The following is a 10413-nucleotide window of genomic DNA, read 5'->3' as shown; positions in this document are numbered from 1 at the left end:
ACACACACACACACACACACACACACACACATTCAAATAAACTCCAGCTTACCTTTTCCTCCTTCTAACAATTTTTTAACAGAAAGTCTTGGAAGTGGCTCTGTCTGTGGTGATGACACTTTGGTGGTTCGAGGGTTCCCCTTGCTGTGAAGCAGAGTCTGAAGTACTAGGCAATCTTCCAGCTGCTTCAGCAGGAGTTTCCAATATTCAGTGTCAAGAGAAAGGGCCTCCCAGGAGTCTGTGAGGGCTTCTTTATCAGCACCCAAAACTGTTTGGGAAAACTAAGAGAAAATGTCTTGGTGATTCCCTAGGGAAAATATATTTTTGTTGTGCTGGGTCCTTATACCTGGCAGGCAAATGTTCTACTACTGAGCCACATTCCCAGGCCTCTGGCAAAGACTCTGAATCAACATTAACTTAAATGAGCTTTTATCCTGACAGGTGCTGAAGAGTCAGGAGATATTACAACGCACATACAGATGTAATTCTACAGCTGTTAATACTTGGCTGGATAAGACTGGGGACTCAGGGCACCAGAGGTCCTGCAGTAATGAGTGTGAGTGGCTCAGTCAGTGCCCACTACAAAAAGTTTTTGGTCTTCCTTGGTGAGGACTGCTCTATAAAAGCAATCCTATACTGACATCTTTTCAGAACGTGCCAGCCAACTCTGTTGCTGCAAACACCTTTATCTAGTAAGGCTAAATTTAGCCTGTAACTCCCAGAGACTGACAATGTTTAGTGACACCACACAGGTTTACTCAGGTGTCTCTCCAAATTAATCTAGCATCCCTTAGGAAAAACTATTTGACCCACCATGAAATTAAGAGATGTTAATCTTAACATAAATGAGCCCTCAAGAGAAGAGGGAAACAACCACAAAGCAAAAGATCCATTCATATGTACAAATCAATACAAGGTTTGTAAGACGATGAGGAATAAAGACCATTACAGAACTTTACAATCAGAATAAACCTGTGAAGGAATAGTTGAACCCCAGCCTCTTCAGTGAGGAAAGCTGAGCAGGTGGCCCCTCAGAAGGTCACCATAGGCGAGCAGCTACAAACCCAACACACTTCTCATTCCACATGCCCTGGGATACTGAAGGCATCCCAGGAAAGAAGAGCATCCCTCCAGCCACTGGACAGATGCAGAGCAAACCAGTAGCTCTGCCCACTTGCCTTCTTATCCGTTACACTGTCTGAGATCTGTGCAGCAACAGAATGCCCAACATGTGCAGACAACAGGGCAGCGCCATTGTTCTCGGACTGAATACAGGCCATACGCATCTGCTGCCACCAGGGGGACACGGACTGGGAATCCCAGGTCTCATCAATGGCCACTATAGGGATAGGGAGAAAAGCAAAAGGCAAAGGTCTTACCATGTCACTTTGAGTGTGTAGTGTCTCATCTTTTCTGGTGAAACCAAATCCCTCAAAGACGCACCTGCATATTTCTAAGTGCACTAGAAAATTGGTATTGCAACCTTATTTTATTTAGAACATCTATAGTCTATGTCTTTAAGCTGTTAGTCAGCTTGATTGTTTCTGAATCAAATTTTTTTTTTTTTTTTTTTGGAGACTAGGTCTCCCTGTAGCTTCAGCTGGCCCAGGACTCCCTATGTAGACTAGGCTGGCTTTGATCTCACAGAGATCTGTCTGCTTCTGCCTCCCAAGTGCTAATGAAGGGATTAATATTGAATCTTATTTGGAATATTTTAATCATTACTATTAAATATAATATTTAAATATATTTTAATAAATTATATCATTTATTAAATTTTAAATGTTTACTAATGAAATATTTAATATAATAAATTATTGTTCTGATAATCACTTTACCAAAGACCACTTTCATGTCATGCTGTCTTCTTTTAATGATACAATTTTATTTTCATGCACTGCAAGCTTTTTACTAATGTATCAAAGAATTTCCACAACACAATGTTCACAGAGCTGAGGATGGAATCCAGGGTCTTATGCATGAAAATGCTCTAACCACTGGGCTAAGCTGCACACTCAGTGAAATGTCTCCACACTGTAGTCTCCTTTTCTTGAGAGAAGTGACCCCCTCCCCCTCCTCTGTGTGGCATTTCAAGGCTACATTTTGTTTCTGAGAGAACTAGTGGGAAATGCTGACCATGAAAGTCACCGCCTCCTACCTTTCATCTTGCTCAGCAGGGACAGCATGGTATGAAGACAGCAGACAGACTGTGGTTTGTCCAAAATATCTTTCTCCTTTGAAAGCCAAACACTTAGGAGCAGAGACTGAAATGAGATTTAAATTCTGTTCAGCCTAAATATTTATTTTTTTATCTAATTTTTTTTGAGACAGGGTCTCCCTGTAGCCCCAGCTCTCCTAGAACTCACTATGTAGACCAGGCTTGCCTCCAACTCACAGAGATCCGCCTGCCTCTGCCTCCCTAGTGCTGGGATTAAAGGCGTGTGCCACCACAGCCAGCCTAAATATTTAACATGGTGGAAATGTCACACTTTCCTAGACAGCACACAAGTGCACACAAATGATGCAGCCTATGGAGCTGGGTGCTTGCTCTATCCCGTAATGAGAGGGTCAGATTGAGGTATTCTGTTTACTAAGAGAGTCTTACTATCTGCTGGGTACATGAATCCCACCTTTGCTATCTCCGCACAGGTTATACAAGGTCCTTCAATCTCAGCCTCTGTTAAGGAGCACACTACTAGGAAGGACAGCACTGTGAGTGCATTCCCTGATGAGTGAGGTGCCAGCTGCAGGCTCTGACAGGAGACACAGGGAAAGCTAGAGCTGGGGATCTTGCCCTTGCCTTGCCCAAGATACCAGGGATATGGCAGTGGTGAACAAGTAAATGAGCTATCAAACTCCCATTCTAAAATTGCTAGCAAGCTATGAAAAACACATTTTAAACAAAAGCACTTTGTTGAACATGCATGATTTTTAAGATGTAAGTTGACACATTTTTAAGATTTGTAAACCTTGTTAATAGGTTTCATCTAAGACGGTGAAAGTTTAATGGTACAGTGTCACATCTAGAGGTACTGGATTCTGTGGACCACCTTGACTGCTTACAATACTACAGTACCTTTACGGTGGAAAAGCTCAGAAAGGTGTTGGTTTAAATATATTAAATCAGATAATTTTAAAAAGTAAGGACTGTAAGGACACAAAGAAGTAAGCGTACAAAGGAAATGAACTTGCACAGGCAACTTAGGACTAGGAAGCACAGTAGTAGCTGGCATGTGTATCACTGCATCTGATCTTAACAAGCCCTGTGGCAGAGATGGCCACCCAAATTTAGAATAGTGAACCATGCTCCTAATCTCCAGCACCATGCACTTTAGTCTGAACCTAGATCTGTCTGACTCTTAACTCAGATGTTCCTTTCCTTTTTCCTTTCTTTAAAAAGGCTAAGAGTATATGTATACACAAATGCATACATAAATTTGTGTGAGTATATAACTTTGACACATATGAAATTAATCATGCACTTTTTTTTTTTTTGGTCTTTTTGAGACAGGGTCTCCCTGAAGCCCCAAATGTCCTGGAACTCACTATGTAGACCAGGCTGGCCTTGAACTCACAGAGCCCTGCCTGCCTCTGCCTCCCAAGTGCTGGGATTAAAGGCATGTGCCACCACCAACTCAGAAATCCACCTGCCAGTGCCTCCCTCCCAACTGACTGCTGCAACTGAAAGGCATGTGCCAGCACGCCCACCTCTAAGGTGAGATCTTATTTCTCCTTTTCCCCTTTCGTGTCCCCTTTTCTCCCTTACCCTATGTAGGACCTTAAAAACCAATGATGCTCTTTCTTATTTTCCTCAGGCTCATAAAAAAGTGATAGTAGTAACAAGTCCTGATAGTTACATACGCCATATACGTTGTGCCAAGCCACTGGCTTCTATGTTGAGAGAACACAGAAGCCATTGATGTACAGAAATGGGATCATTTTCTAGCAAGCTCTTTCTACTCATGACCCAGCGCCCTGCTAAGTCCATAATACTGACTAGCCTTATCCCATGCCTCAAGGTATCCCCTCTCCTCTAGACTGCTCTTGATTCCACATGACCTATTCTTTTCATTATGTGGGTCAGCAAACTGGTTCCTGGTGAAGAGACATTGATATTCAGCCAGAAACAACTCTTTTTTGTGTGTGTGTGCATGAGCTGGGAAGCAAATCAGAAGGAAATGTTTACTTTCAGGCTCACCATTAAGTTGCTCCTAGGACTGATTTTATTATAAAACATATGAGCAGAGTATACTTGAAAATCGCACCAAGTTTCTACAACCGAATGGTGGTGTATGTCTGTAATCCCAGCACTTCGGAGGATGAGGCACAAGGATCATGAGTTCTAGGCCAGTGTAAGGTACACCAGCCCCCCAGGCTAAAACATATTTGCTTATTAACATCCATGTGTATTTTTAACTGTCTTATTTTCTGACATATATACTTTCATAGACTGATAGAACAGAACCATTTTTAAAGTACCTCTCAATGTTCAGTAAAAGCCTACTTTAACATAGTCAATAAGCGCACAGAGGTAGGACACCGAAATGCTGGCTAAAACCCAAGATGCCTAGTCATATAAAGGAAAAGTGTGTGTGTGCCTGTGCTGAGGGCAGTAAGGAGGGAAAGCTGAGGATCATGGGCAACTCCCCTTGCTTGTTGCCAAAAGGGAAATGTTTATATTTTATTTATTTAGTTTTGGTTTTTTTGAGACAGGGTCTCCCTGCAGCTGCAGCTGGCCTGGAACTTGCTATGTAGACCAGGCTGGCCTTGAATTCACAGACATCCCTCTGCCTCTGCCTCCCAAGTGCTGGGATTAAAGGCGTGTGCCACCATGCCCAGCTATTTTCGTTTTCTTACTGGGTGATACTTCTGTTTTACATTTGTTATAATATAAAGATAACATCCTTTCATATTTGAACTTTGAAAATGTTCATGACAATTCAATACATCTTTAAAGGAAGTTAGTTTTCCAAGATCTCTTTTAGTTCTAATATATCAACTTTTAGTGAGTATCAAAATCTACTGCAAATGCTGTCAGACCCTAAATTAATTTTAGGCCAATCACAGACCACTACTTGTTAAGATTTACAAGAAAAATAAAACAGCCTTAATTAAATATAGTAATTACAATTTTCTTTGGTCACTTTTAGAAGGCTTTTGTGAATCATCTGTGATGTGCTAAGGACAATGCTGTGAAGCTAGTACTTCTGCATAACATCTGAAAGAAGAGCAGCATCCAGCAACAGCCACCTTACCAGTAACTGCTGAGGGCTGAGTCCAGCAGACTCCAGAGCGCGACACACATCCTCTGTGGAGCTCTCTCCATGCAAACACTTCCAAAAAAAGAAACTGCCTACCAAAGCAAGCAAGGAAACAAACAAGCGAAGCACGTTAGCAATGAGGAGTGACTACCTGGACTGACAATCTCACTGAACTGCCACCTAGAATTCCAGAGGAGCAAGACAGCATCAAAGGAAAGAATTTAATGCCTGTATTTACTTATGAGAGCAGAAAACAAATTCTTATAGGTCTTAAAACAGTCTCCTGTATATACTTAGGATGTGTGTGCACATGGGTGTGCATCCATGTGTGTGCACATGTATGTGGAGGCCAGAGGTTAATGTCAGGTATCCTCCTCAACTGCTTCCGACCTCATTTTTTGAAACAAGTCTCTCACTGAATCTGGAATTCATGGATCAGGCAAGACTATCTGGCCAGAGAGCCACAGGCATCCTATCTATGCATCTCCAGTGCCAGCGATACAGGCACATGCCACCACGCTGGTCTTTTTCATGAGTGTGGGGGATCCACACTCAGGTCCCCATGCTTGTATGGCAAGCACTTTACAATTAAACTTGTATGCATGGATACAACATGGTGCATGGATACCGGAATATTTAACTGACCAAAAAACTACATTTCATTCTTTTGGTGCTGAATTTCCAAACAAAAGGAATCACTGAGCTGCTGCATACTTCCACCAGGACATCCAGGAGAGGGAGGATGTAGAGAGAGTGTAGGAGTCACCTACCTAGAGCCACATACTCCTCTTCACTTAGCTTCTTTATGCTGAGCACATCCTTCTCATACTCTAGATATTCGAGGAATGTCTTTACAGGCAACACATCATCTGCATCACTGGAAAACCTGACGGCTGTCTTGGTATTCTGCTTATACTTCTCTAACAACACCTGGAGTTTAAGGAGTTCTTTTTCGTCAAGCCGTAGTAAAGCGCCCAAGTCCTTAAAAAATATGAAGAAGAAATTGTGAGCAGGCCTAAATGAATCTGCCACAAGTGTAAACCCTGTTATCAGAACTAAAATTCAAGACTGCAGAGCAAAAGATGCCTTTTTAAATTGATATGATGGGGCTGGAGAGAGGGCTCACCACACTGGTTGTTCTTGCAGAAGAGTCGGGTTCGAATCCCAGCACCCACATGGCAGCTAATAACTGTCCATAACTCCAGTTCCAGGGATCTGACACCCTCTTCCAACCTCAGCGGGTACTGCATAATATGGATGCACTTACACACATGCAGACATAATACTCATACACATAAAAAAAAACAAAAAATAAATCCAGTTCGGCATGGTGGTACACACCTTTAATCCCAGCACTTGGGAGGCAGAGGCAGGGGATCTCTGTGAGTTCAAGGCCAGCCTGGTGTACATATCGCGTTCCAGGCCAGCTGGGGCTACAGGGAGACCCTGTCTAACAAAGGCCAAAAAAGAAATAAAATTAAATTAAAAAAATAAATTGATATCACACATGGCAGGTTAATACACTTTGTTTAAAACTTAAGTCTGAGACAGGCGTGATGGCGCACGCCTTTAATCTCAGCACTCAGGAGGCAGAGGCAGGTGGACCTCTGTGAGTTCAAGGCCAGCCTGGTCTACACAGTGACTTCCAGGACAGCTGGGGCTACAGGGAAACCCTGTCTCCAAAAAAAAAAAAAAAAAAAAACCAAAAAACCCCCCCCAAAAACCCAACTTAAGTCTTAAACTACATTTCATGAATACAAGATTATGTAAGTAAACTAATCTAAAATACTATACACTGCTAAGTGCCATTTTAGAGTTTCTTTTTTTTATTTATTATTTTTTTTTCTGAGACAGGGTCTCCCTGTAGCCCCAACTGACCTGGAACTTATTATGTAGACCAGGCTGGCCTGGAACTCAGAGAGATCCACCTGCCTCTGCCTCCCAAGTGCTGGCTGATGAAAGTTTCTTTTTTTAAAGATTTATTTATTTGTTATATGTATGTATGTGTCTCTGTGAGTTAGTATGTGCACCACATGAGTGCAGTGTCTGAGGGCATCAGATCCCCTGGAACTTGAATTACAGGTGATTGTGAGTCACCTGATGTGGAAACTGAGAACCAAACCCAGGTCTTTTGCAAGAGCAGTGTGCATTCTTAACCACTGAGCCATCTCTCCAGTCTTTTAGAAAGTTTCTATATACTCTTGAAATGTTAAAATCTTAATAAATATGTATTATGTAATAGAAAATAATTATAAGCATGTTAGTTCTAACTCTTCTCATTCTGAAATTAAACATTTATATACTAAAAGCAGCATAAACAGTGTATCATAAAACAATCCTCATTGTGCTACGCATAAGTCCTCTCTGAGACCAGGAGATGAAGACTGAAAAGTCACAGAACCTGCCAGTCTTTCAAACCACTTTCTGATGCCACATGCAGGTACGTTTCCTGACATGGTCAGTTTTTGGAAACCCTGTCAATTTCCCACAGCAAGGAAGCTTTTATTTCCATGCTACAGCAGTAAAGCTTCATTTCTAAACAAGAGTTTTAACTTGTTATTTTAGGTGTTGTTTTTTACAGATAAGTAGTGCACTGTACAATGTTATTAAATACATAGTAGTAGTTCAAGACTCAAGTGTTCAAGACACACATGTAAGTTTATATGCACGATGTTGCATAAACAGCAAAAATGAATTCAGATTTGAATTTTAGTATTGTTTTAATTTTATGTGTATATTTCCTGAATGTATGTAAGTATACCCATGTCATGCAATGCCTGTGGAGGTCAGAAGAGGCCATCAGATCCCCTGGAACTGGAGTTATGGACAGTGGTTAGCCACCATGTGGGTTCTGGGACTCAAATCTGGGTCCTCTTTAAGAGTAGTTGGTCTTAACTGCTAAGCCATGTCTCCAGTCCTGTTTCTGTTATTTCAGTTTTTTTGAATAGGGTCTTGTCGTGTTGCCAAGGCTGGCTTTGAGCTTCTGGCTTCAGTGATCCTCTTCCATCTTGCATGCAGCTGAGGTGAGTATCACCATAGCTGGGCACACACAAGAGAGTTTGCTTCTAGTGAGAAGAACCTATGAAATACCTAGCAATCCTTCCTGTAAGCACTACTTAATCAACTCATTCTTTCCTGACTCACAATTGCTTTAGGCTATTGCTGAAGTAGATGGCTTGATCCTGAGAAACTGGCTTCATCATTTAGAACAGCAACCACAGAATGACATTAGGACTGTATTATTAAAATGCGAAAATCTAAAATACCAAAGACAGAAAAGAAGCTATCAGAATGTGTGGACTATTTCCACTATAAAGATTAAATATTCTTTCTTTTTTGGTTTAAAAAAATTTGATTCATATATTCGTGCATTTAAAATAAAAGGTTTCTACCTTAAGCCTTAACTAACTTTCAAATGGACAGGTTAATTTTTTTATTATTGTTTTTATGTGATGTGTATGAGTGCTATGCCTACAGGTGTAAAAGTGCACCCATGTATGCAGTGCTCATGGAGGTCAGAAGAGGGCATCAGATCCCCTGGAACTGGAGTTATAGATGGCTGTTAGCCGCTATGTGGGTACTGGGATTTGAACCTGCGTCTTCTGTAAGAACAGTCAGTGCTCTTAACAGCTGAGCCATCTCTACAGCCCCATGGACAGGTTAATTTTTAAATAAATATTATCAGTCACCTGACAAACCACTAAAATCTTAACAATCATCCCTCAGATAAGAAGACACTAGTTTCCAGGCTGTACAACCTGAAATGAGGAACAGTTATCTGGGAGAAAGAGGAAGATACCCTCCCAGGTCATCATTAAGAAAACCTCACACGTTTCTTGAAAAGAAAGCACAGTGCACTATAAGAAAGACTGCAAGGGACTGTGACTAGTTTATGTTTTAAAGAATCAAAAAGAAAACGTTTATTATAACTATTTTTTAACACTTCAATATAAGACAGACTATTTTGAAATGAATTTCAGTGTGTAATTCACAAAAGATCAAACTGTATTAATTTGTTACCAACATAGAAAAGCTGATCTCTAGAGTTTGTAAGACTCTTTTTTATGCTTTCTTTAAAAGAGGGCCAGTGAGATGGCTCAGTGAGTAAAAGCACTTGCAGAACAAGCTGAATGACCGAGTTCATTCCTCAGAATCCACAATAGGAGACAACCCAATCAACTCCCGAAAGATGTTTTTTGACCTCCACATGTGCCATACATAGTACATATGCACCCACACTGACAAACACATAATAATCAATAAAAAGAAACTATAGTTCTACCACATCAGTAAAAGTAAATATATTTTCATCATAAACTATTTCAAGAAGCTGTTTTATAAGAAGTCATGTTAAAAAAAAGTGTCGCTCCTAGCCTGCACCCCTATCCTCAGGCCTCTTGGGGTAAGTATATAGCGCAGCTCTCCGCGCCTTGACTCCCCAAGCCACATTCACCCTTCCATCTCCCCCGCTGTTCGCTACACCTAGTGTGGGACCTGCGCCACTCCTAGTCTTGGGGCCCCAGACACCTGGGGAGCTAATACTGCTTCCTGATCCTTCTCACCCAGACCAACATAGTGCCTTTCTTGGGCCCCAGAAGCACAGCTTCTGGTCCTGGCCCCACCCTCACCTCTCTCTGCATCCCTGGACCTGCACCACCGGCTAACTCTCCTAGCCTGCACCCCTATCCTCAGGCCTCTTGGGGTAAGTCTATAGCGCAGCTCTCCACGCCTTGACTCCCCAAGCCACATTCACCCTTCCATCTCCCTCGCTGTTCGCTACTTCTAGTTTGGGACCTGCGCCATCCCTAGTCTTGGGGCCCCAGACACGTGGGGAACCAATACTGCTTCCTGACCCTTCTCATCCAGACCAACATAGTGCCTTTCTGGGGCGCCAGGAGCACCGCTTCTGGACCTGGCTCCGCCCTCAACTCCTTCTACTTCCCTGGTCCTGCAACACCTGCCAGCCTCTTGCTGGGGCTGACAACCTCTTTCTGGGGCTCCGAGGCTTCCTTTTCCTCTCCCTGATCCTTTGCATCCAGTACAACCCAGCTACTCAATCCACTCCTTGAGAAATCTTGGGGCTTCTTCCCACCCCATCTGCCTTTCCATCCCTGCATGGCGCGGCCACTGCCAGGGTCTCAGGTCAGTCCAA

At 42.3% G+C, this 10413-nt stretch overlaps 1 protein-coding gene across 1 annotated transcript in view; it reads right to left on the bottom strand.

Annotated features, from left to right (window-relative positions):
• Rab3gap2 (RAB3 GTPase activating non-catalytic protein subunit 2) overlaps window positions 1-10413 on the bottom strand; it is a gene marked incomplete in the record, with an annotated part of 108819 nt that overhangs the window by 21559 nt on the left and 76847 nt on the right. Inside the window, 5 exon segments of the mRNA XM_008826787.3 lie at window positions 53-281; window positions 1179-1339; window positions 2159-2264; window positions 5256-5353; window positions 6032-6242. Of these exon segments, the coding sequence (XP_008825009.1) occupies window positions 53-281; window positions 1179-1339; window positions 2159-2264; window positions 5256-5353; window positions 6032-6242 (805 nt within the window).

This window comes from Nannospalax galili, unplaced genomic scaffold (genome assembly GCF_000622305.1).
Source record: "Nannospalax galili isolate Female #2095 unplaced genomic scaffold, S.galili_v1.0 scaffold592, whole genome shotgun sequence".
NCBI classification, from domain to species: domain Eukaryota; kingdom Metazoa; phylum Chordata; class Mammalia; order Rodentia; family Spalacidae; genus Nannospalax; species Nannospalax galili.
Note: the sequence above shows the minus strand (reverse complement) of the source record. Positions and strands in the feature narration are given on the sequence as shown.